At 43.3% G+C, this 27,696-nt stretch overlaps 1 protein-coding gene and 1 long non-coding RNA gene across 2 annotated transcripts in view; one reads left to right on the top strand and one right to left on the bottom strand.

The window, feature by feature from the left end:
• Positions 1-244: 244 nt before the first annotated feature.
• On the top strand, positions 245-25,129 carry GSDMC (gasdermin C). Its single transcript, XM_027063913.2, has 13 exons — positions 245-504; positions 9,589-9,809; positions 11,146-11,329; positions 13,702-13,870; positions 18,838-18,949; positions 20,184-20,228; positions 20,619-20,648; positions 20,908-20,988; positions 21,220-21,246; positions 22,099-22,238; positions 22,570-22,699; positions 23,178-23,251; positions 23,931-25,129. The coding sequence occupies exons 2-13, from the start codon at positions 9,593-9,595 to the stop codon at positions 24,255-24,257; spliced, it is 1,536 nt and encodes a 511-aa protein (XP_026919714.1). The 5' UTR covers positions 245-504; positions 9,589-9,592; the 3' UTR covers positions 24,258-25,129.
• Positions 9,287-27,696, bottom strand: part of LOC113600456 (uncharacterized) — a 30,406-nt gene continuing 11,996 nt past the window's right edge. The window contains exons 4-6 of the long non-coding RNA XR_003421446.2: positions 12,459-12,562; positions 10,097-10,201; positions 9,287-9,885 (exon numbers count right to left, since the gene is read on the bottom strand). This is a non-coding gene — a long non-coding RNA (uncharacterized LOC113600456). The remainder of the gene's footprint in view (positions 9,886-10,096; positions 10,202-12,458; positions 12,563-27,696) is intronic.

Below are 27,696 nucleotides of genomic sequence, written 5' to 3'. Positions count from 1 at the left end.
CCCTGGCACTTGAACCTATCCCTCTTCCTGAAAGGTTTTTACCTTTCTTGTTGACTCACAGTGATACTTTGTATACAGCACATTTAAGACAGAAAATGAGCCAAAAATTTGTCCCACCCACAACAACTGTGAATCCATGAATCAAAACTCATTCAGCCAGTTCTGTTAGTAAGAAAAGGGCAGGGTTTCTGCTAGGACAGCCCAGCAGGTACATAATCAGCTATATAACCTGATGAGATGGGATTGAAAGCTAAGATTTTGTGGTCCAGAGCTAAGCTCCAGACCTGGTTTCCTGAAAAAGAGGGCCTGTCATATGCTGATTTTTCTGGGATACTGCACTGGAAATTGAGGCAGCACCTATTGGTGGGGAAACACACACACACACACACACACACACACACACACACACACACACACACTGCTTGACATCAGAAGACCCGGAGATTGGAAGGAACCCAACTCAACTAGAATCTTTCTCTGCAGGACCAGACAATACGCAATCTGGTAAGTTCTAATTGAGGATCAGGGGATGAATAAGAAGAGAAGATTAGTATGGTCACAGACAGAAATGTTCAGGATGAAAACTGAATAGAATAAATACAAGGCTTTGTTTTGTTTTTAGCATAATTTGACCCCAAAAGAAGGTAGCACTTCTTCCCAAAGTTCTCCTTAATAAAGGAGAATTTCTGACAACAACATGCCAGCGTGGAAGGCTAGGGATGTATCTCTGATGCACCTGTATCCAGGTCCATTTTCCAAAAATCTTCTGTTCCCATTACTGTCTGTCATCCACTGATCTCTTCCATGGCCCACATTAGACGGAACTGAAAGTCACATCAAGGATTTTATAGAAACTGTTGAAAATTCTGTTTCTAGTCAACCAATAAATATTTAATAAGTATTCAATAAATATTCAAAAACCAAATTCTGTACAACTGCGAAACCCCATTCTTATTTGCCTCTTTGTGGCCTGCAAAATGCACTTTAACATTTTCCCCTTTTCCACCTATTAAATATTCATTCACGGCTTCATCTATAGTATGCTGGTTTCAATTTCCACCTATACACAGATAACTCATTTACATATCTGGGGCAGGTCTAAGCTCTAAGCTCCAAACTATAGAACTGTCTGGGGTGGCTGGTTCTTCCAAGGTTTGTTTCTTTTTTTTTTAACATTTATTTATTTTTGAGAGACAGAGCATGAGCAGAGGAGGGGCAGAGAGAAAGGGAGACACAGAATCTGAAGCAGGCTCCAGGCTCTGAGCTGTCAGCACAGAGCCCGACACAGGGCTCAAACCCACGAACTATGAGATCGTGACCTGAGCCGAAGTCGGACGCTTAACCGACTGAGCCACCCAGGCGCCCCTTTATGAATCTTTTTTATCCTTTTTTTCAGCTTTACTGAAAAAATCTGTAATTGGCAAATAAATATTGTATATGTTTAAGGCACACAACTTGATATTTTGATATACATTGCGAAATGATTTCCACAATCTATGCATATTCGGCACCTGACATAATTCCCTTTCTGTGTGTGTGGTGAGCACACTTAAGATCTACCCTGTTAGCAGATTTCAAGTATACAATACAATATTGTTGACTACAGTCACCATGCTGTACGTTAGATCTCCAGGATTTTTTCTAACAAAAACTTTGAACCTTTAGACTGACATCACCCCCCTTCCTCCTTCCTCTAGCCCCTGTCCACCACCATCATACTCTCTGCTTCTATAAGTACGCCTGTTTTAGATTTCATATATAAGTGAGATTCTGCAGTATTCGTTTTTCTGTGTGTTTTCTTACTTCGCATAATGTCATTCAGATCATCCATGTTGTTGCAAATAGCAGAATTTTGGGGGTTTTAAAGCTAAAAAATACTCCATTTGTGTGTGTGTATGTAAATCTCACAACGTCTTCATTCATTCAACCACTGACGGACATTTAGTTGTTTCTAGATCTTGGCTATTGTGTATAATGCTGCAGTAAATGTGGGAATGCAGATAGCTCTTTGAAATACTGTTTCATTTCCTTTGGATATATGCCCATAAGTGGGATTGCTGGATTTTAAGGTAGTTCTATTTTTAAGTTTTTGAGGAACTTTCATACTGTCTTTCATAATGTCTTTCCTAGTTTACCTTCCCACCAACAGTATGCAAGAATTCCAATTTCTCCATATATATACAACCCACACTTGTTAATTTTTGTCTTTTTGATAACAGCCGTTCTACCAGGTGTGAGATGACATCTTATTGTGCTTTTGGTTTTTATATCCCTGCTGATTAGTGATCTTAAGCACTTTTACATATACTTGTTGGACATTTGTATGCCTTCTTTGAAGAAATGTCTACTCAGGTCCTTTGCCCATTTTAAATTTTTTAATGTCCATTCATTTTTGAGAGAGACAGAGAGACAGGGAGAGACAGTGTGAGTGGGGGAGCGGCAGAGAGAGAAAGAGACACAGAATCTGAAGCAGGCTCCAGGCTCTGAACTGTCAGCACAGAGGCCGACATGGGGCTCGAACCCACAAACCGTGAGATCATGATGTGAGCCAAAGTCTGACACTTACCTGACTGAGCCAGCCAGGCGCTCCCCTTTGCCCTTTTTTTTAATTGACTTCTTTGGTTTTTGCTATTGAGTTGTGTGAATTCTTTACATATTTTCGATATTGACCCTTTATTAGACAGATGATTTGCAAATATTTTCTCCCACTGTATAGGTTTCCTTTTCACTCTTTTGGTTTGTTTCCTTTGCTATGCAAAAGCCTTTCATAGTTCAGTGCAATCCCACTTCTTTCGCTTTTGTTGTCTGTGCTTTTGGTGTCCTATCTGTGAGACCAGTGCCAAGACCAATCTCCTGGAGCTTTTCCCCTATCTTTTCTTCTAGTAACTTTGGAGTTTCAGGTCTTATATTTAGGTCTTTAATCCAGTTTGAGTTGACTTTTGTGAATAGTGTAAGGTTAAGGGTCCAATTCCATTCTTTTGCACGGGCATATCCAGTTTTACCAGCATCATTTGTTGAAGCGACTATTGTTGAAGAGGCTATCCTTTCCCGATTGGGTATTCTTGGCACTCTTGTTGACTTTCAGTTGACCATAAGTTTATTATAAGGTGTGACTCTATCTGTTCCTTTGGCCTTTATGCCTGTTTTTATTGCAGTACTATATTGCCTTGATTACTACAACCTTGTATTTGAAATCAGAAAGTGTGATACCTCCAGCTTTGTTCTTTCTCAACATTGCTTTGGCAATTTGGGGGAGGTTGTGGTTCCATGCAAATTTTAGAATTTTTTTTTCTGTAAAGAATAGCATTGAGACTTTGATAGGCATTGCACTGAATTTGTGGATCACTTTGGGTTGTATAGAAATTTTAACAATTTGAAGTCTTCTGATCCATGAACATGGGATGTCTTTCCACTTGTTTGTCTTAATTCCTTCAATCAATATTTTGTAGTTTTCTGTACCTAAGTCTTTCAGCACCTTAGTTAAGTTTATTCCCAAGTATTTCATTCTTTTTGGTGCAATGTAAGTGGGATTGTTTTCCTAATTTCCATTTCAGATAGTATGTTGTTAGATATACAACTGTTATTTGTATGTTGATTTTGTATCCTACAACTTTACTGAATTCGATTATTAGTTCTAACAGGTTTTTTTAAATGGGGTCTCCAGAGTTTTCTGTTTATAAGATCTTATCATCTGCAAACAGGGACCATTTTAAATTTTTTTTCTGATTTGTGTACTTTAAGTTTCTTTCTCTTGCCTAATTGCTCTAGTTAGGACTTCCAGGACTATTATGAATAAAGCGACATCCTTGTCTTGTTCCTGATCTTAGAAAAATAACTTTCAATCTTGAACACTGAATATGATGTTAGCTATGGACTTGTCAAATATTACCTTTATTATGTTGAGGTACATTCCTTTTATAGCTTATTGAGAGTTTTTATCATGAACGGGTATTGAATTTTGTCAAATATTTCTTTTGCATCTATTGAGAGGACTATGTGATTTTCATCTTTTATTCTGTTAATGTGGTTTCTCACATTAATTGGTTTTTGTATTATTTTGTTGAGTCATCCTTGCACCCCAAGGATAAATCCCACTTGGGCATGGTGTATATGCTGTTTTATTCAGTTAGCTAGTATTTTGTTGAACATTTTTACATCTATATTTATCAGGGATATTGACCTGTGGTTTTCTTTTCGTGTAGTTTCTTTTTCTGGCTTTGGTATCAGGATAATGCAGGCCTTATAAAATTAGTCTGACACTGTTCCCTCCTCTTCACATTTTTGGAAAAGTTGAGAAGGATTGGCACTAATTCTTCTTCAAATATTTGGTAGAATTTACCACTGAAGAGAACTGGACCTGGGCCTGTCTTTGTTGGAAAGTTTTTGATTACTATTTATTTCAATCTTCATACTAGCTGTAGGCTTATCCACAAATTTTTATTTGTAACATTCCCATACAATTTATTCTTTAACCTGTGAGTTATTAGGATAAGTGGATTTCTTTCTTTAGTTCCAATAAATTGGGGGTTAAATCACATTTTTATTATTTATTTAAATTTAATGGCATTGTGATAAAAATGTAATCTGAATAATATTGATTCTTCATATTTGTGGATACTTGCTCAATGACATGTGTGAGAGAGTGTGAAAAGAATCAGTTGTCTCTCTGTACAGAGTATACAGAGTTTTATATATGCCCATTCAAATTTGATAATTGCATTGTTCATATCTTCTATGAATATCTCTTACAACATTATATGTGATCCATCAATTACTGACCTAACAACATTTGTTTATATGTTTTGAGGCTTTATTAGGTCCACTCATGTTTTGAGTTATTACATGTTCTTGTTATTATAGAGTGATCCCATTCTACCCTACTACTGTTTACTGAGTCAAATCTATTTTGTCTGATATGGATATGTCCATACAGGTTTTATTTTGGTACTTGCTTGACCTGTATTCGTCTATTCTTTTAGCTTTTATTTACTAATTTTAGTGTTCTAAATTTGTCTCTTTTCTAAAGAGTGTATTTCTGGATTTTGGTTTTTTAAATCGAATCCAACAACTTCTGATTCTTAAGTGAAGAAAAGTTAATCAATTTACACTTACTCCATCTATTGTGTATTTTATTTGTACCATTTTATTTGAACTTTCTATTTTCCCTGCCTTTTCTTCCTCTTCTTTATCATTTATTGGAATAGTCATGTTCTCTTTATTTCTTTTCCCCCCCTCTCCTGGTCTAGAAGCTAAATATTCAATTTCTACTCCTTTACTGGTTATCCTTCAATTTTAAAATGCATACCTGATTTGGGGCACCCGGGTGGGTCAGTCGATTAAGTGTCTGACTCTTGATTTTGGCTCAGGTCACGATCTCACAATTCATAGTTTGAGCCCCACATCAGGCTCTGCATTAATAGTGCAGAGCACGCTTGGGATTCTCTCTCTCCTTTTCCCTCTCTGTCCCTCCCCGCCTTGCTCTCTCATAATAATTTTTTTAATTCGTACTTGATTTAACAAAATGTAAAATTGATTTCTTTGATTGACTTCCTTGTCAAAAAAATACAAGGATATTTAATATTTTAATTCTGACTTCCTTTTAAAAATATTATTCTATTTTCTTCTGGCATCAGTTGTTGCAATTGAAAACCCTATTCTCTATATAATAGGCATTCCTTTAAAGATGATTCCCCTCCTGTTGGTGGAAATTTTTAAGCTCTTCCTGTTGTCCTTACTATTTTACAGTCTTATTCATATTTGATTACCTGGGGGGGGGGGTGCCTGGGTGGCTCAGTCAGTTAAGTGTCTGACTTCGGCCCAGGTCATGATCTCATAGTTTGTGAGTTCAAGCCCCGCGTCAGGCTCTGTGCTGACAGCTTGGAGCCTGGAGCCTGGAGCCTGCTTTGGATTCTGTGTGTCCCTCTCTCTCTCTCTCTCTCTGCCCCTCCCCAGCTCATGCTCACACTCTGTCTCTATCAAAAATAAACAAACTTAAAAAACAAATTAAAAAAAAATATTTGATTACCTGTGGGTTTGACTCATCTTGTCTATTGTATCTTGACTCTTACCTTAATCCCATTTTTCTATTTGCTCATATATATGCACATCTGCCACATATATGCGTGTGTGTGTATACACACACACACACAAACACACACGCATAAACAGATGTGTGTATATACATATATGCATATATGTGTGTTTTACTTTATCATCATGTCCTCCATGCATCTTAGTATGTCTATACTATTTTCTGTTTATAGTTCTCTGGTGAATTAGGATTAAGTTCCTAAAATCCACCTTACAGTTCACTAATTCTCACTTAAGCTAGGTCTAGAACTGCTTATCTAATTCACTGAGCTCATATCTACAACTATATTTCACCTTAAAGTTTCCTTTTTAATCTTTTTTCCCAATCTGCCCGGTCACTTTATGCTACTTTGTTCTTTTCTCATATTTTTTTTATTTATGCTTTTAATATGTCACACACTTCTCTTATAGTCTCTACCTGATTCCTCAATTTTATGGCTTCTATAGATCTACTCCTGATGTACGTTGTGTCTGATGAGCCTCACTGAGGGAGACCTGCTTCCACATGTGCTTTGTATTTTTGGATGGTGAGGTGACCTCACACAGGGCATTGTCTGCATCTCCTGGGTGGCTGTGTTGAATCTATTTTACCCCAAAGAGATTTTACTATTGATCTGCCAGAGTTACATCCAGCCAGACACTCATTTTTACATTAATCCTACCTCCGCTTACAATTCTGCATTTGTCAAACTTTGTTTCACTCTTAGAAAAATGACCAAAGATGCCAAATAACCTCTAAAGAACAGCATAGTCTGGCTGCTACATACTTCCTGAGCCTCGTCTCCCACCCTTCCCACCACTCATTCCACTCCAGCCATACCGGTTTCTGTCCATCCCTGGAATGGACCAAACAGTCTCCCATCACAAGGCCTTTGTACATGCTCTTTATTCTACTGAGGGAATTGGGTTTCCTCCCCTCTTATTTTGGCTCACTTCTACTCACCTAATATCTCAGTTGATAATCACTCCCTTAAGAAAGACTTCCCTGATCTCCCAACTGTCCTGACCAAAGAACAAAGAAAACCTATCATAGGTTCTGAGAGCATCAGACGCCTCTCTTTTATGGGACTAATCATGATTTACACATGTGCATGTATTTACTAGTGAAATCATTTGGTAAATAACTGTCTTTCTCACTAGGCTGCAAGCCCCAAGAGATCAGAGACCATTCCTACTTTTGCTCACCATGGTATTGCCAATTCCCGGCACAGGGCCTAGCCTGTCATAGGCGCTTGTTAAAATTCTGCTGAATGAATGAGTAAATAAATGAATGAACAGGTCAATTTATAGAGGATCACTTTCCCTAGTAATCATCTCTCTCCTCTTGAGCACTAGTCTTTGTTTCTTGTAAAATTGCTGGTGGAGATCCTGTGTTCAGTGTCTGTGCCGACACTGAAAATATTTAAGAAGCATGAGAACACCATCCAGGGTGATGACTACCCATTCAAACTCCTCACACTTAGCAGAAGGATTGACTTTCTTATTTTACTCACTAGTAAAATAAGTCCACCAGCACATAGTCCACCCAGCACAACGAGGCCGGCTTCCGGGTTTATTATTTTGCCATCTCAGCCCACTCTCATGAAGGTGATTCTCTTGTCCTATTTCAGTCACAGTAAGATTGTATAGAATTTTCAGAGGCATGAGTTTTGCAGCACTGAGCTTAGGCAATTCACAGACACATAAAGCCCTTCTCTACAATTTCTCTACACAAATTGTACAGTTTGGCTGGCTTCATCTTAACCACAGAGGCATAAGAACGTGTATCTGTTTGCCCTTTGGAAGGGAAATTCTTCTCTTTACCACTTCCATCACCTGAACCAGGTGCTTGTTTATTTCCCCCCGATTCTGCTAAGGTCTCATGGCCTAGATATCTTATCGCTATCCTCCAAAGATCACCTGCTAGATACATATTTGCCTAAGAAGGACTTAAGGCCCATGCCAGCTAAAGCACATATTTGTGTACATGCACTAATCACTGTGCATACATGACAAAGGCCTAAATCTCTGGGAAGTACTCAAATCATTGTCAACTCTCTCTGAATGACATATTAGAACCCATTTAATCCCTTCTGTAAGAGCAGAAGGAGCCCATAAAAAGAATCCAGCTTGTCCTCACAGTTCTCTGAGAGCACAATGAGTGACACATGTACATGTAATTGTTTCTCTGGATCCCCGAACCGGCCCCCCTTTATTTTCCAGGACCCATGCTTCCTCCACGTTGCCTTGCTTCCCCAACGTCTTCCCCTCGCTCTCTTGGTCATCTCCCTGTCTGACAAACAGAAGTCATTTGCTGATGTATACATGGCACTGTCCTGACTCATTCTGAGCCTCAGAGCCTTGAGCAGCCACAGGGGCCACCTAGCCACACCACTCTTTTGGCAGATGTTGGCTCTACCTTCAGCACAGACGGGGATCGGATCCCACCTCACTGCTCCTGTGCCAGCACCCTGGCCCCATCCACTGTCAGCTGTCACTCAGGTCACTGCGGTCCCTCCTCGCTAGCCCCCCGACTAGCGACTAGCGCTCTCACTGCCTCACTGCATCTGTGGGCAACAGCAACACAGGCGCCTTTTCAAAAGAGGAGTCCCATAGGGCGCCTGGGTGGCTCGGTCGGTTGAGCGGCCGACTTCGGCTCAGGTCACGATCTCACGGCTCGTGAGTTCAAGCCCCGCGTCAGGCTCTGTGCTGACAGCTTGGAGCTTGGAGCCTGCTTCAGATTCTGGGTCTCCCTCTCTCTCTCTCCCTCTGCCCTCTCCTGCTCACGCTGTCTCTGTCTCTCAAAAATAAATAAAATAAACATTAAAAATTAAAAAAAAAAAACAAAAGAGGAGTCCCATCTGTCACTCCGACAGCTTTCAACCCCACCTCAAGGACAAACGACGTGGTAATAAAGACCAGCAAGGGCCTGCCCCAACTCCCCCTCCCTTTCTGATAAGTCTCTCACGTCCTGCACCTGTTCTCCTGCCACGTATCTTCCTGTCGGACTTCGCTCTTGCTCATTCCTCTGCCTGAAACCCTTCTTCCCAAATAGCCACGTCGTTCCCTCCTCCCCAGCTTGTTCCAGCTCAAGTCTTTGTTCACAGGTCACTTCCCCGTGAGGCCCTCACTCTCTGATGGCCAACACGGCCACCACCTCTACCACCACCATGGATTTGTGCCATATACCTAACCTTCTCTCAGGCCCTTCTGCTGACGATAGCATTGAGCACTTTCTGGGCCTGGAGGGTGCCCTTGGCTTGGGGGTGGGGAGATACACAGGCTTTTCTATTCTAGCCATAAAGAGCAATGAACTTCACAGCAGTGCTTCCCTCCAAAGCCCAGGCTGTGTTTAGAATATCAAAATTGAGAAAGTATGATTTAGTCACTACTCTAAGACCTAAGTTAATCTCACATATATGTCCTCTCCCTTAGGAAAAACATCAAGCTCTGTGACAGCTTACCCACTTTCTTCCCCATCTCCACTGAAATCTGTACTCCCCTTCTATCTGTCCCTAGAAACATGTCCTCCATGTTTGAGAATATCAGTAAGAATTTGGTCAAAGAGCTCGGAGACAAAGACCTGACACCTGTGAAACACCTGCTGAACGCCAACAAATTCCGTCAGTTTGCAATTTTACGGAAGAAAAAGAAGACTCTCTCACAGTTCTGGGAACTACCTGATATTCCAGTAGAATACACCCTCATGGACATCCTGGAGCCAAGTTCTTCAGTCCCAGGTATTGCCAACAAGGGCTGGGAGGCAGGGAGTGAAAACATAGGTGCCCAGACAGGTAGTGCACCATGCAAGAATCCCTGAGACACACACACAGGTAAACGTTAGGAGCAGTTTTGCCGAAAGACACTGGGCAAGAACCTATGACTATTTGAGAATCTACTAATATCTGGACCCGAGCATTTATGAGTTCATTTAATACTTATAGCAGCTTCTTAAGTCAGAAACATTACCCCCAGTTACAGAACAGTGAATTGAAACTTATAAAATAATTTGTTCTAGGTTATGTACCTGGGAACTAGTAAAACAAGAATCCAAACCCAGATCTGTCTGGCTCCACATGCTTAACATTTTCTGCTCCAGCATGCTGCCTCCTGGGGCCAGATGCTGCACCTGCTACAGAGGAAAGATGATGTCATGGGTCTCCTTGACCAGGGCACACACGATGTCACCATGTCTCAGGGTTTGAGATGACATCGCTGTTATCTGACCCTTGGGTTGATTCAAACATTTGTCCTCAGCAGTAATTAACACTTAAAACATTATTTTATTGGGAATGCAAGCTGGTGCAGCCACTCTGGAAAACAGTCTGGAGGTTCCTCAAAAAACTAAAAACAGAACTACCCTACAACCCAGCAATTGCACTACTAGACATTTATCCAAGGGATACAGGTGTGCTGTTTTGAAGGGACACATGCACCCCCATGTTTATGGCAGCACTATCAACAATAGCCAAAGTATGGAAAGAGCCCAAATGTCCATCGATGGGTGAATGGATAAAGAAGATGTGGGATATATATACAATGGAGTATTACTAGGCAATCAGAAAGAATGAAATCTTGCCATTTGCAACAACATGGATGGAACTGGAGGGTATTATGCTAAGTGAAATTAGTCAGAGAAAGACAAAAATCATATGACTTCACTCATATGAGGCCTTTAAGAGACAAAACAGATGAACATAAGGGAAGGGAAAAGTAATATAAAAACAGGGAGGGGGGACAAAAGAGAAGAGACTCATAAATATGGAGAACAAACTGAGGGTTACGGGAGGGGTTGTGGGAGGGGAGATGGGCTAAATGGATAAGGGGCACTAAGGAATGTACTCCTGAAATCATTGTTGCACTATATGCTAACTAATTTGGATGTAAATTTAAAAAAATTAAAAATAAGTTAATAAAAAGAAAAAAAAAACACATTATTTTGTTAGCTTCTGAAAGATTTCAATAGGTAAGAGGGCTAAAGCAACACAGGACTTGGTCATTCTATCTCCATTCCATTTTCCAACTGTTCCAGAGTAAATTTTTGATTAAACCTGAAGTCCCCTTTTCCCTCCTCAGAAACTGTTATCAAGGGACCATTCATCTTCAGTGACACCATGTTCCGGAAGTACAAGGCTTCTGCAGGTGTGACTGCCATGCTAGAAACGAATGTGTCAGGGGAAGCTACTAAGTGCCATGAAACCTTCCTCCAGTTTCACGCTGTTACCTTCCCACCCCAAAACTGGAAAGACCTTCTAAAGAGGTGAGGCCATGGGAGAGGAAGGACTAGTCAACAGAGCCCCTTGGACTCTCTTTGTGGGCAGACACCTAGCAGGCCTTGCTGCTGAGGCTCTGAATGAAGAAAATTACACCGCAGGCAAGCTATGCTGTTCTTCTTGTTCATTCATTCAGCGAATAATTATTAGTCACTTAATACATATTTATTAAAACAGCAATTACCCATTACTGCGCTATCATGTGCTACCCATCTCTACCCTAAAGCCGCTCATATTTAGTGTGGACAGGCAAAGGGCAGGCAGTGAGGAAGAGCGGGCGATAAAAAATAAAGTATTAATTAACAAAGTATTAATTTATGGGAGACAAAGAATCGGAAACTCTCTGTTGACATAAGGTATGAAGTAGTGTCCTGGGATTTCATTTACCTCCAAACGTATAGGCAAAGGCGGGTATCAAACGATCTCTTAAGAGCTCAACGAAGAACTTAAGTCTTTACTGCCTTCTAAAAACAGTCAACTTCAGGGTGCCTGGGCAGCTCCGTTGGTTAAGCGTCTGTCTCTTGGTTTCAGCTCAGATCATTATCTCACAGTTTGTGGGATTGAGCCCCTTGTGGAGCTCTGTGCTGACACCACTGAGACTGCTTGGGAATCTGTCTTACTCTCCCTCTCTCTCTGCCCCTCCCCAGCTTGCTGGTGCTCTCTCTCTCTAAATAAATAAATAAATTTAAAATAAATAAATAAGTAAAAACAGAAATGCCAACTTAAATAATGTGTTTACAAACCCAACAAATTGTTAAGAAAGCAACAAGTTAAAAATCACAGACTGCTTAAAGACTAAAAGTTACTTTCACAGGGCATTGGACAATTTCCGTATTCCTGAGTTCTTACAAGGCCCTTATTAACAATAACATTTGCAAAGACCGTTTATGGTGCAAAAGAGTATCTGAGATTCTTTAGCTGCTCAGAAAGAAAAAGAAATTCTCAGTATTTCAGCAAAGAGGCAGTTTCTAGGATACATTTTAATTAGCTAGCTCCAAGTGAAATAAGTAAGCCTGAGATCAGACCTTGAATGGAAAAAAAAAAAAAAAAGGCAGTTGGCTATTTCTAATAGAGGGGATGTGGGCATGTCATGTATTCAGCTCCGAAGGCACTTACAGATCACGACGGGAGCTCTGGAGATATGAAACAGGACGAGGTCAAAGAGACGCTGAAGGTGGTCGGTTTAGGTTTCTCTCTGGTGCTAACAGTTGAGCTCAAACCTAAAGAATGAAAGAAGCAAGCAAGAGGAAAAGGGTCTGAATTAGAGCTGAAAGGCCCTGGGACAGGACAGAGCTGGGTGTTTCCAAGAGGAGGGGGAGGCCAGGGAAGCGTAAGCTTCGTCAACAAGCATGAAGGTGATGTAAAGTGAAGGTTGGGAGGTAAGCAGAGTCAGATGACACACTCCTTGCCCAAATGTTAAGAAGCCTGCATTTCTCTCCAAGGGCACTGGATGGTCAGTGACCTCCTTCCCTGAAAGGCAAATTTAAGGGTCTCTCAATATTCCACATGGCTGTCACCAGGGCACCAAGCAGGGTGGGGCCTGGAGCAGAACAGAGTCTCAGCACTGCAGACCTTCCACATCTCCCCCAACTTACATCTTCAAGTCAAGCTCTACCAAGCCCCCTACTAAGGACGGTCGACCCATAAAGCCCATCTGCGCTAGTCATGAAAAATCACCCAGCACCTGCCCTCCTTCATCACACTTTATCCGCCTGCTCCACATGGGCACGTGTGCTGTGTGTACCCAGCTTTGACAACAGGGCCTCCTAAGCACTGGTCTCCATCACCTGGACTCATCTACTTTGAGCCTCTTCTGCTGAGAGCCCCTGGTACTGGAAATGTACAAACTACCCTAACATGACCAATATAATTTTGGAAAATGTAAATGGCTCTTCATAATATGGTATGCATACTGTCATACCATACCCGTCAGAGAATGGGGACCCCTCCACCGTGCACATCAGAGAAGATGTTCTGTTGCCCTAAGCAACCTAACCTATAAGCCAGTATCTTCCTACCCATGGAGAACTCACCTATCAAATTCCAAATGCTCTGTACCCCATCCAGGGTCTTAGAAGAGTAATCCACAACGAGCCAAGAAGGCCCGCCTTTCCCGGGGGCGCCTGGGTGGCTCTGTCAGTTAAGCATCTGACACTAGATTCCAGCTCAGATCATGACCTCACGGTCGTGGGATCAAGCCCCACATCAGGCTCTGCACTGACAACGTGGAGCCTGCTTGGGATTCTCTCTCTGCCCCTCCCCCACTTGCATGCATGCACTCTCTCAATATAAATTAATAAGCATTTAAAAAAAAGGCATCCCTTTCCCACTGTGACCTTTCTCTTCCCACCTACCTCAGGAAAGTGTTGGATCAGGAGCTGCTGTTTCTGAGGAAGTGCCGGGGCAGAGATGACAATCTCTATGTGGTGACAGAGGCCGTGGAACTGATCAACAGCACTGTGCTGCATGACAGCAGCAGTGTGAACGTTTTGGGAAAATGCTTTATCCCTTGGATGACTTCTGTCAAGGTACACGGTTGTCTGAAGTGGGATGGGGACACCAAGAGCACAGCCAGCCCCACCCCACTTCCCAGGGGCTCTGCATCTTATTAGGGCCTGTCTCTGGGGGTTGGAATGAATGGGGTCATTATTTCCCACTTCTCATGTGCCAAGGAATCCTGACTCCGGACCCGAGAGTATATTCTAACATGCTCGTTTTAGTATTTTAATATATGAGGTTATTCAATATCAATAAAATAGAAATAGATTTAATTATTTGCAATTATATTTTGCTTTGGTTAAACGATCGGTTTTGGATACTCTAAAAGTATGATTGTTGGGGCACCTGGGTGGCTCAGTTGGCTGAGCGTCTGGTTTCAGTTCCGGTCATGATCTCACAGTTCGTGAGTTCAAGCCCTGTGTTGGTCTCTGCACTGCCAGTGTGGAACCTGCTGGGGATTCTCTCTTTCCCTCCCTCTCTCTCTGTTCCTCCCCCACTTACACTCTCTCTCTCCAAATAAATAAATAAACTTAAAAGATATATATGTATGGTTGCTATACTACATACATGTGCAGCTTTATGGCTGGAAGAAACAAGGGGCCACATACAATACAAAACCTTAGCAGTTCAAACATCCTAAATACTGTGATACCCTGAGTAGAAAGTGTTCCGTATTAAGATTAAATATCTCCAAGCACATATGATGTACATAACTTACAATCATCACAATTTAAAAAAAAAGTTTAAAACAAAGCAGTTCATCAAATATTTACTCAACATGAACTGTGACTCAGGGACATATAAAGTGTGTGTGTGCGTGTGTTATGGACATTTACACAAAATATATTTTATATGTAATTTGTCCTCACTGAAGAGATTTAGGAACCAAAAAAACAAAACAAGACAAAAACGGAGATGTGAGCTAACTTTCACAAGATCTGTGTATTAACCCTAGAGGAGAGCAAGGCGCCACCCAGTGGACAAAGAAGTTTGAAACCAAACTTAACTCCAGTTTGGAGGGTATGTCCACGGCCGGCTGTTTTCACATCAGTTTCGGTGTGCTGACGGGGTTTTGGGAGAAGAGGAGAACACCCTGAGGCATTTTGCAGAGGGCGAATGCTCAGCTGTGTGTCTGGCCTATGCCCCAGGTGTTCACAGCAGGTGCCGGTTCTAAGCATCGCTCCTGGGCTGTGATGTTGTTAAACGGTTTGTAGATTCCCAGCTGTGTCAGCGTTTTCCCACACCATTGCTTTGCACTGCACTCTCTTAGTTGACATTGGACTCACCAGGACATTCTTCTCATCAAAGAGTAGGGCTGAATTCTGGAGAAGCCATTTACTCACTAGGCTGCCTGAGGTCATTATTCATGTTTCTGACATAGGGTCCCTCATCCATAAAATTAAAATATAACACCTACACCTACAGGGGTGCCTGGGTGGCTCAGTCAGTTGAGCATCTGACTCTTGATTTCGGTTCAGGTCATGATCTCAGGGTTTGTGGAATCAAGCCCTGTGCTGGGCTCTACACTGACAACACAGAGCCTGCTTGGGATTCTCTCTCTCCCTCTCTGTCTCTCCCTCACTTGCTCTCTCTCTCTCTCTCAAAATAAATAAACTTAAAAAAACTACTTAAAATATGGGGCACCTGGGTGGCTCAGTCGGTTGAGTGTCCGACTTCGGCTCAGGTCATGATCTCACAGTTCGTGGGTTCAAGCCCCACATCAGGCTCTCTGCTGACAGCTCAAAGCCTGGAGCCTGCTTCGGATTCTGTGTCTCCCTCCCTCTCTGCCCCTCCCCTATTCATGATCTGTCTCGGTCTCTCAAAGATAAATAAACATTAAAAATTAATAAATTTTTTAAAACTACTTAAAATATAACTCCTACATAAAAGTCCATGATAATACATATGAACAGTCAATCAGGTCTCCAGAATACAGTAATTACTACTCAGTGTGATGGTTAATTTTATGTTGCCAACATGACTGGTCCATGAGGTACACAGTTTTTGGTTCAAGGTTATTCTAGGTGTGCCTGTATGTTTCTGGATGAGATTTGAACGGGTAGACTGGTAAAGCAGATTATCTTCCCCAATGCAGGCAGGCCTCATCCAGTCCACTGAAGTTCTGAATGAAACAAAAGGTGGAGAAAGACTTGAGTTCACTCTCCGCCTAAGTATCTTTCAGCTGGGATGCTGCTCTACCATCAGACTCTGACTTGCACTTCTGCTTCTAAGGCCTTTAAATTCAGACTGGAACTATACCATTAGTTCTCCTGGGTCTGTACATCTTGGGATTTTTCTTTTTATGAATTTTTTTTAAGTTTTTATTATTTGAGATTTGAGAGAGAGCACACGTGTGAGTGGGGGAGGGGCAGAGAGAGAGGGAGAGAGAGAATCTCACCCAGGCTCCCCACAGTCAGTGCAGAGCCGGACATGGGTGGGGCTCAAACACAAACTGTCAGAACATGACCCAAGCCGAAGCCACGAGTTGACACTTAACTGACTGAGCCACCCAGAAACCCCTTAAAAATTTTTTTATGTTTATTTATTTTTGAGACAGACAGGGAGACAGAGAGAGAGACAGAGAGTGAGTGGGGGAGAGACAGAGGGAGGAGACACAGAATCCCAAGCAGGCTCCGCACTGTCAGCACAGAGCCTGACACGGGGCTCGAACTCACGAACCATGAGATCATGACCTGAGCCAAAGCCAGACACTTAGCTGACTGAGCCACCCAGGTGCCCCTGGGACTTTTCAACCTTTATAATTGCATGAACAGATCCCTTACAATAAATCCCTTTAGAAATATAGATATATAGACAGAAAGCTTATTGGTTCTATTTTTCTACAGACTAACATACTCAGTAAAGCTTGTTCAGCTTTTCACTTGATTGTAAGACAGAGTGGCAACTTCTAAGCTCTTTACAGTATGCCAGCACAGAAACCAGAAGTCTAATTTTTTTTAAAATAGGAAAGCCAAAAAATAAAATCAAAGACATTTCCCCAAAAAAAGTAAGCAGAAAAAGAGGAGAATATTAATATTAAAGTTTAGAGGATTAGTCCAAACATACAACATCTGAAAAACAGGAGTTCCAGAACTAACAGACACAATAAAAGAAGGAAGATCATCCAAAAAATAATACAACAATAATACAATACAAAGGTGAGGAGACCAGAGGAATGTGTTTCCAGGTGAAAGGACCAAACAGGAGGCATAATTTAATGGGTCAACATATACCACAGAACATAAGTGCGAATTATCAGGATACCTGCCTCAAAAAGAAAAGCATGAGGGCGCCTGGGTGGCTCAGTCGGTTAAGCGTCTGCATTCAGCTCAGGTCATGATCTCATGGTTTGCAAGTTCAAGCACCACATCCAGCTCTCTGCTGTCTGTGCAGAGCTCACTTCAGATCTTCTGTACCCCTCCCCTCTCTGCCCCTCCCCCACTTGCACCTGCTAAGATAAAAAAATAAAAACTTTAAAACAAAAAAAGAAAATCATGCATATTTCCAAAAAAGGAAAACAAAAGTCATTTTCCAAGGAATTTCAGCTTAGATTTCTATGTCCAGTCAAAATAATGCTCAAGTGTGAGAGTAAAAGAGAGAGGTCTTCGGATATGTATGGTCTCAAAAAATGTATCCCCACAAGAGACAGAGAGGGCACCCAACTGTCCTAGTAATTAACTGCTACAGGAAAGATCTGGAGTGAGGAGAAGGAGTCTCTCCAACAGTAAACAATGGATATTACCTTAGGTATTGGGATGTGAACATTTTACGAGGATGGGGGATGGAGGAGTGAAGGGTTGGGGAGGGGAAAGAGTAGGAAAATGAAATCCTCATCACCAAAAGGAGAAAGTGACTGGATATACTTAAATCTGGAAAAAAAAATTAAATCATTGCAATACAAACACAAAACCAAGAAACAGGAAGGCAAATACTGGAACAAGAAGGAAAAAGAGCAGCACCTATAAATCAGGATCAAGGGAGGTGAGATGGGGGCGGGGGGTGCTGAGGTCTCTGATCACATGCACATGGGACCATATCGCTTTCTAGATCTGAGTTTTTTTCTCATTTTTATTTTTTGAATTTACATCCAAATTAGTTAGCATATAGTGCAACAATGATTTCAGGATAGATTCCCTAATGCCCCTTCCCCATTTAGCCCACCCCCCCTCCCACAACCCCTCCAGTAACCCTCTGTTTGTTCTCCATATTTAAGAGTCTCTTATGGGGGCGCCTGGGTGGCTCAGTCGGTTAAGCGGCCAACTTCAGCTCAGGTCATGATCTCACGGTCCATGAGTTCGGGCCCCGCGTCGGGCTCTGTGCTGACAGCTCAGAGCCTGGAGCCTGTTTCGGATTCTGTGTCTCCCTCTCTCTCACCCTCCCCAGTTCATGCTCTGTCTCTCTCTGTCTCAAAAATAAATAAACATTAAAAAAAATTTTTTTTTAAAGTCTCTGTTTTGTCCCCCTCCCTGTTTTTATATTTGTTTTGCTTCCCTTCCCTTACGTTCATCTGTTTTGTCTCTTAAAGTCCTCATATGAGTGAAGTCATATGATTTTTGTCTTTCTCTGACTAATTGCACTTAGCATAATACCCTCTAGTTCCAGTTCCATCCACGTAGTTGCAAATGGCAAGGTTTCATTCTTTTTCATGGCTGAGTAATACTTCATGGTATTTATATACCACATCTTCTTTATCCATTCATCCATCGATGGACATTTGGGCTCTTTCCATACTTTGGCTATTGTTGATAGTGCTGCCATAAACATGGGGGTGCATGTGCCCCTTTGAAACAGCACACCCATATCCGGTGGATAAATGTCTAGTAGTGCAATTGCTGGGTCATAGGGTAGTTCTATTTTTAGTTTTTTGAGGAACCTCCATACTGTTTTCCAGAGTGGCTGTACCAGTTTGCATTCCCACCACCAGTGCAAAAATAGATCTATTTGAGTTTTAAGATCACATGTACATGGGACCACATTGCCTGATTTCTCTCTCCAGGGTCAAGGCCAGGGAGAGGGTCTCAAAGTGAGAGAGAAGATGTTGACTCTGCCAGAGGGCACCGTGATCGCCTATAAGAAGAAGCAGCTGATTTTCGAGAACAATGGCTGGGGTAAGCAGAGGCTGAAAGGGGAAGATGGGGAGGGGGCGTCCGCTTCTCCGGAGAAGAGAAAGAGAGGGAAAGGGCCAGCAGCTGGCATCCACTTGCCGCTCTGTGCAACAGGCCAAGAAACACCTCCCCACTGTGGGGACACACACATCCCACCACCAAAGCCACCTCCCAGCACGGCTGACTGACAGAAACGCTGCTCCGGGAAGATACAGAGATAGTCTCCCGTGTGGACGGGGACGAAGGGGGGTCCGGCGTGGAGGTGTCCTTGGCACCAGGCCAAGGGCAGCCCCAACCCCATCATCTCTATTCATTCCAGTGTCCACTCAAGCCGCTCTCAGCAGCTGGCCTGGGGGAGCCACAGGGCGCTCCCCAGGGTACCCATAACCTCGGGAGAAAGCCCAGGAGATAGCCGCAGGATCCCAAACAAACCGGCAGACACAATGCCCCAGGAACATAAGGCAGGGTTGTATCTACATCTCTCCCTCCCTCGCTCTTGGGCCTCAGTGCCCCAGCACACGCACACACTTCGGGTTCTGACTCCACATGGGCAAACCATTTGCATCAAACAGCAACTATACCCCTGGATGGAATGGGGAGCGCTGGGGACACAACCAGCCTCCCCCAATTTAAGTCCCAGGAAGAGGTGAGCCTGATACAGCTAGGGTCCAGCTCCTCAGGGATCAGGGGATGCCATTTCCTTCTTCCCCCCACCCCCAGACATGCACGTGAGCGTACACACACACACACACACACATACTTCTGTCTATAATATCCTCCCTCGAACATCTTGTCTCAGCATTTCTTAGGTGCAGCATGAAATCACCCAGGAAGGGGGCAGGACTGGGAGCAGACAGGTGAGGGAGAAGACCTCACGAGAGTAAGACTAAGGGCACCAGACAGACAATCCTACCCAAAGAAGGACAGACAAAGCCAACTGCCTTTACCTTACAGAGGAAGTTCTCCAGTGTCAGCACAGTGATCAGCCCAGGCGCTCGTTCAAAAGGCAGGCTCCAGGCTCTCTTCAGAGAGTCTGATTCAGAAGGTAGAATTAGGTCAGGGGCTCTGAGTTTGAGCCAGCATCACAGGTGAATCTGGTGGAGGCGTCCCCTGGCCACACTGAGAAAAGCTGCCAGGCTGGGTGTGGAGGAGGAAGCCTGGGGGCTGCGGGCAGGGGCTGGGAAACAGTCCAGCAGGATTAACCTCAGCTCTCCTGGCCTGGCTTCTTCCCACCCAGATATCCTCATCTCAGATGACGACACGCAGAAAACCTTTCCAGAAGGTGAGTTTCAGAGCCGGACAGGTTCTCTGCCTAGACGCAGGCCCTGCTGAGCACTGACCCCCTTCGGATGCTAGTAAGGGCTCAGCCCCCACAGACCCACAGGGAAACCTTTCCAGCCAAGCTTCTCCATCACTTCCTCCTCTCCCCTGCCTTTGACCCTGGCACCGGCCCCTGGCCACAGTTCCCCTTTGAACTGTGAGGTGGGGTTGTGGGTGTGCTGCCTAAGGTCTCCATATGCCTAGGCTCTGAATCAACTGAAGGAGTGAAAAGAGGTAAGAAATCTGGGGGAGGAGGAGGAGAAAGCCGGAAAGAGGAGGGAGAGGTTGGGAGGAGGAAGGGGAGAATGGAGACTAAGGCTTTGTGAATGAGCACTTCTCTTTCTCTTTCCAGAGAGAATGCTACGAATGATGACGACATCAAGTGAGTGGGTGATTTTAGAGACAGGAAGGTGGGACTTGATCCCTCCATGAGGCCACTTTGCACAAACGCCCCACACAGTTGCCTCTGCTGTCCATGCCTGAGGCAGGAGGATCTGGCCTCTGGGCAAAGGGCAGGAATAGATGGAAAGGAGCTGGCGGTGGGGGGCGGGGGGGTGGGGTGGTTAGGCAGGGAGCAGAGGCCAGAGAAACCAAATGTCTTCAGAAGCTAACTCTTGGTGGGGGTATAATTTCTCTTTTAGTTGCTGTGAACAATGGTCCCCTGTACCCAATGAGTATATCTGATGTAAGGAAGCCTCTGGATCTTGTGCTGCACTCACCTGGTAAGCAGGGTAGATTTCCCCGGCCTTTGCCACCACTGCCCTAGGGACTGGCTCTTTTGTGGAATAGGAAGGATCCAGGAAGGCCAGGAGGTGGAGGGATCCATCCGAATTGGGGCAGAAAGAGGTCTAGCAAGAGGGAGGAGGTGATGAGAGGCCAGAACCCTCCCAAGTGTCTCAAAAAGCAAATTTGAGCATGAGAAAAGAGATGATTCCTTGTGATTCTCTTTCCAGGAAGAATACAGAGAGTCCTTTGGCAAGGTGAGTGTTTATTAAGAGGGAATCCAGGGCCTCCAGGGTAGGGAATTGCAGAGCTGAGAGCCCTGACTGGAGTTTCCATGCAACTCAGAAAACTGAGGTCTACTTCCAAACTTACACTTTGGTCGGCCCACTGATTCATTCCTTCGTTTGTTTGGGCATACCTGCAACAAACTTTTATTAAGAACTTACTGGGCAACAGGCATTATTCTAAGTACTAGGGATACAGCAGTGAACCAAACAGAAATGCCTGCGTCATTGCACGTCCGTTCTAGTGACCTCTCACTCAGCAGATCATCTTGAGTGCACCCAAAGTCTCCTCAGACAAGCAGAGAGCCCCCAAATCCATTCCTTGGTTAATTCCATATGGATATAGATGATACAAGTAGAATTACATTATAAGAAGGATGGCTCAAGTCTTCTACCTGGTACTACTCCAAGCATTTTATATACATAAACTCATTTAATCCCTCATAACATCCCCATTTAACAAACGTAGAAACTGAGCCAAGAGCTCAGATCCTCATCTCTAAGAGCCCAACCACAGAATCCATGTTATTTTAGACATGTCCCAGAAATAAGCACCTGGTCATTTTCTTCTACTTCCCATGACCCCTTTCCAGAAGCTCCATCTCTGCTCCCTGCATTCTGCTCCCCTCATTTCATAGCACTAGGATTGTCTGTTTTCTAGTCTATTATTTCTAGCCTGTTCCCAGAGCTCAAACATGGCATCCATAGAGATGCTTTGGGTTGATAAAAGGGCTCATATTTGATGGGGAGGGGCTTATCATTCTAGGAATGTTGTAATCAAAGAATTATACCCATTTTTGGTTTGATGCTGACGCCTGAGGGCAGATTTCAAGCAACTACATGAGGAGATTTTCCAGGAAATGGAGGCCTTGGCCCAGCTCTCAAAGGACACTCAGGATTCTATATTCCATACTATCCTGAACATGCTTGGGAACCGAGAGGCTCTGCAGGACCTCACGGACACGGTGAGGAGTTCCTACAACTACCTAGGGCTGATCAAAGTGGTAAAAGGGGCAGGTTTAGGAAATATGGCTATCAAGATACACAGGGGAGGAGGGATGGGGCAATGCCAGGGGAAAGAGTAGGCTGTCAGCAATCTGGGACACTGGCCCTAGGCACAATGACAAGGCCAGGGGCCAAATATTGGGGCTGCTAGGAATCCCCTGGGACAGGTAAGAGCCCTGGCCCTCCCACCTTGGTTGATCACTTACAGACTTAAAAGACACAGGCAAAATTATATACCAGTAGTAGTTGTAGTAGTAATATCTTATTACTAATAATGTGGGTCTCCTATAGCTGGATGGGAGCCCCTTAGATCTTTTGGATGACTTTGGGGGCACAATCCTAAATGAGATGCAACCGGACACAAGAGACCTATGGATCCAGGCAAGATTCCACATCATCTACCTCCTTGAAGTCATAATGGGTAAGAATGATCTGGGGGGAAATGTAGGAAAGTCACAAGTTTGGCCTTCAGACCTCGTGAAAGCTATGGGTTAGACGCCATCTCTCCAAAACCCTTCAAATATCATGATCTTCATCCTCACATATCCCCTCTCTGAAATGTCCAGAGGGTTTAGTGAGATAAATTTGCCACGTGAACAGAGAAACAGTCTGAGGTCTAGAAAGTGACCAGCCCAAGTTCATCCAACAGATCATTATGAGTGGAAGATTCCAGGCTCCAGCCTCAAGATCCCATCCTCTGGACCACATTATGTAGCATTCTGGAGGCATTCCAAGAGTAGAAGGAGGACTTTCCAGTAAAGTGAACTTGACCTTCAAAGTCCAATGGGTGACTCCTCTGCCTCAGAGTTCCCCTCTCATAGGGTCTCCCAGCTCACAGTGGGGAGAGGAAAATCTAACCCTTCATCACTTTCTTTCCCCAAATGTCCCCCTGTTCCCAGTGTTGAGTGACACCCAACATGATCTGCTGGCCCAGTCCATGGAAAAGAGGATCCTGCTCCAGCAGCAGAAGCTGGTGAGATATTCTCAGGGGCTAGTGTCCAGGGAAGAGGGGGAAAGAACCAGAGTTAAGAATGAATCTGAGGAAGAAGAGATGATGCAGGTTTCTGCCAGGGAGACAGGATCCTGCTCTGGCAACTGGGAAATCCCTGGCTGCATCTCCCTCTGGGCAACAGGCCCAGTGGGTATGAATCTATCAGGAGGGTCTCTGTTTCCATGGCAACCCCTGCTGAGAGCCCCCACGGTTCTAAAATAGCCATATAAGAACCCAGGTTTGGGAACCCAGAGTCCCTGAGTCATATCCCCGCTTTATATACACAGTTACCATTTGGGAATCGCTCTTCTCTCTCCACATACACATATTTAAGGATATATGTGTGTATAGACATATGCATATACATACACACACACTGCATACATGTATGGATATACACACACATCTAATTCCAAATGCCACTATTCTGCAAGGGAAATGTTAATAAAATCATTTAGCAGCTGAGGAAACAATGCTCAGTGATTTCCAATAATGTATCCACAATTACACTGACCATACGGCATGACCAGGACATGACTCTGGGCCCTCTTGACTCCAAAGCTTTTGTCCCTTTCAGTTACCCTGCATGACCCTCTTGGGACAAATTTTCTCTTCCCGACCTCAAATGCTGACGTGTAACATCTGATACTGGTTATTCTAGGTAAGGAGCATCCTGGAGCCCAACTTCAAATATTGCTGGGACATCCCCTTTACCCTCAAACCCGAGCTCCTTGCCCCACTCCAGGGTGAGGATTTGGCCATCACCTATGGCCTCCTGGAGGAGTGTGGGCTGAAAATGGAACTGAATAGCCCCAGGTCAACCTGGGATCTGGAAACCAAGCAGCCCCTGTCTGCCCTGTATGGGACCCTGTCATTGCTGAAGCAGCTGGCAGGCAGTCCAGAGAGGCCTGGCCCCACTCCAGTCTATGCTGAGAGTGTCCCTGATGAGCTCAGGGGGGGTCTAGGGCCACCACGTCTGCCGTTCTAGGCAGGATGGAGCCAGGGATCGGTGGAAACTTGAGAGAATGTTCTGAGGTGATAGAAATATCTGTATCTTGATAAAGGTTTATGCAATTGTCAAAACTCATCGAATAGTATCTAAAGATGCGAGCCTGGGTGGTTCATTGGATGAGCATCCGACTTTAGCTCACGTCATGATTTCACAGTTTGTGAGTTTAAGCCCTGCTATGGGCTCTGTGCTGTCAGAGCCTGCTTGGGATCCTTTGTACCCCTCTCTCTCTGCCCCTCTCCTGCTCATGCTCTCTCAAAAATAAATAAACATTAAAAAAAATGTGAGCATTTCACTATATATAAATGCTACTCCAAAACAACGTAAAAATATATTTGCTCTAGTTAACAATATGCATTCTGAATTGTTTGGGGTGAGGTTAACTGATATCTGTAACTCACTTTGAAATGCATCAAAAAATAAAATAATGAACAGAGAGACAGATCATCACCAAGATTAGATGGTAAAATGTTAAAAATGAGAGGGTTTTTTTCCATTCTTAAAACATTTTCTTATGTCCAGAATTGCTTCAAAAAATTAACTCCCCAAAATTTATACCTCTGAATTGATCATTATGTGTGACTTTTCCAAATTATGCTTTTTGAGCTATTTTTAAAGGAACATTGAGGGACACCTGGGTGGCTCAGTCGGTTAAGCGTCCGACTTCAGCTCAGGTCATGATCTCACGGTCCGTGAGTTCGAGCCCCGCATCAGGCTCTGTGCTGACAGCTCAGAGCTTGGAGCCTGTTTCAGATTCTGTGTCTCCCTCTCTCTGACCCTCCCCCGTTCATGCTCTGTCTCTCTCTGTCTCAAAAATAAATAAACGTTAAAAAAAATTTTTTTTAAATAAAGGAACATTGAGAGAACAAAAAAAATAAAGGTCTTAGAAATTAAAACTATTATGACATAAATAAAAACTCCATAGAAAAGATCAGAAGGTAAAGTTGAGGAACTTTCCCAAAAAGTAGGGTAAAAAGTCATAAGATGAAAAATAAGAGAAAAAATAAGAAACATAGAAGAGCAGTTTAGGAAGCCTAAGAGCCAGATAAAACAAGCTCCCGCCACCAAAAAAAAAAAAAAAAAGAGAGAGCGAGAGGACACACACACACACACACACACACACACAAATGGAAAGGAGATCATCAACAAAATAAATCAACAAAATCTCCCATAACCAGGATAGGAATTTCTGGATTTAAAGAGCCAATCATGAGGTGCCTGGGTGGTTCAGCTGGTTAATTAAGCGTGCGACTCCGGCTCAGGTCATGATCTTGCGGTTTGTGAGTTCAAGCCCTGCGTCTGGGTCTGTGCTGACAGCTCAGAGCTGGAGCCTGCTTTGGATTCTGTCTCTCTCTCTGCCCCTCCCCCACTTGTGCTCTGTCTCTCAAAAATGAATAAATGTAAAAAAAAAAATTTTTAAAGAGCCCATCATGTACCTGACACAAATGGATGAAAATGGGCCCATACCAAAACACCTTTTTGTGAAGTTTCAGAACATGCAGAACAAAGTAAAAACCCAGGAAAAAGAACAAAGTTCATTTACAAAATGAGTGACTTTACCCAATTTTTTTTTAATGCTTATTTATTTTGAGAGGGAGAACACAAGCAGGGGAGGGGCAGAGAGAGATGACGGGGACACAGGATCTGAAACAGGTTCTACGCTGACAGCAGAGAGCCCAATGTGAGGCTCCAACTCGAAAACTGAGAGATCATGACTTGAGCTGAAGTCAGAGACTTAACTGACTCCAAATATAAGAATGCCTTTAAACTACAGCCAAACAGCAAGTTAGACACAATGAAGCAAAGACTTCCGACATTTCGATGTAAAATTATTTCCAACTAGAAGTCTACATCAAGTTTGAAGGTAGAATAAGGCATTTTCAGACAAAGATTTTTAAAATTACTGACTATGTTCTATTTTCAAGAAAGTATAAGAGGACGTGATACAGTAAAATGAAAGAGACCCAGGAGGAAGATGTTGGCTACAGGGAAAAGAAGATTTAGTTGTAGAATAGAGACAGGGGGGTTCCCAGGATGGCAGTATTGAGGCCAGAGGACAAGAGTCTCCATCTGAGCAGATAAGGAAGCCTCTGGGAGAGGAAGTCTTCCAGGAAGAGGAAATCATAGAATATCTCAAATCTGGGATATTAGTATAAGATTTAAGGAACTGGCAGTTTGAATTTAATTAGATATAAACACATAGAAAATAGAAGGAAAAATAAAAAATGACAATGAGAAATAAAACAGAAACCCTACAGGAAAGGAAAAATAATTATGGTTTATTGATATCTGTGTAGAGTTTGCATAGTCATGATTGTGATGTCGCCCTATTGGGAAGATAGGGATAGGACTTGTGTGTGGTATAGAGCAAAGGGGACCCTAAATCCTCATCTTCCCTGGTGCAAGTCCATGGATGGTGCCTACAACTGAGCAAGCTTATTATTAAGAGATGTCAGACACAAATGGCCACATGTTATATTATCCTAATCACAAGAAACATTTAGAATAGGCAAATCCACAGAGACCAGAGGTACATCAGTGGTTATGGTGGGGAGGTTCTTTGGGGGGTAATGAAAATTGTTTAGGGTACCTGGGTGGCTCGGTCATTAAACATCTGACTTTGGCTCTGGCCATTATCTCATGATTCGTGAGTTTGAGTCCCACATCAGGTGATTTTGAGACCCGCTTCAGGTGAGCCCCTCTTCTCTCTCTCTTTCCTTCTGTCTCTCTCTGCCCCTCATGGGATTCTCTCTCTTCCCGACCCTCTCTCTACCCCTCACTCACTTGAACTCCCTCTCTCTCTTTCAAAAAGAAAAGAAAAGGAAAGAAGAAAGAAAAGAAAATGGTCTGAAACAGAGCATGGTGATGGCAGCACAATTCTGTAAACATACTAAAAACCACTGACCTGCACACTTTCGATGGGTGAACTATATGGTGTATTAATTATATCTCAAGAATGCCCTTTATCCGAGAGATAAGAGGAAATTACCAAAATAAGCAATGAAACACACCAGCAATGGAGGAAAGTGGAGCTGGAAATGAGGTGGGATCTGAGGTTTAAAATAAAACTCAAATCTTTCAAAAAATTTTGCCTAATAGTTTTCTGAGGGGCACCTGACTGGTTCAGTCCCATGGTGAACATGAGACTCTTGATGTCAGGATGGTGAGTTCCAGCCCTACGATGGGGGTAGAGATTACATTAAAAAACAAAATCTTAGAAGGAAGGAAGGAAGGAAGGAAGGAAGGAAGGAAGGAAGGAAGGAAGGAAGGAAGGGGAAACTCACGTAGAACAATTTGATTCTTGTTTATTTTTTTAAATATTTGTGAGAGAGAGAGTGAGCAAGCGAGTGCAGACACAAGTGGGGGAGGGGCAGAGAGAGAGAGAGAGAGAGAGAGAGAGAGAGAGAGAGAGAGAGAG

Source organism: Acinonyx jubatus, chromosome F2 (genome assembly GCF_027475565.1).
Source record: "Acinonyx jubatus isolate Ajub_Pintada_27869175 chromosome F2, VMU_Ajub_asm_v1.0, whole genome shotgun sequence".
In the NCBI taxonomy this organism is placed as follows: Eukaryota; Metazoa; Chordata; class Mammalia; order Carnivora; family Felidae; genus Acinonyx; species Acinonyx jubatus.
This window is presented reverse-complemented; position numbering and strand designations above follow the sequence as displayed.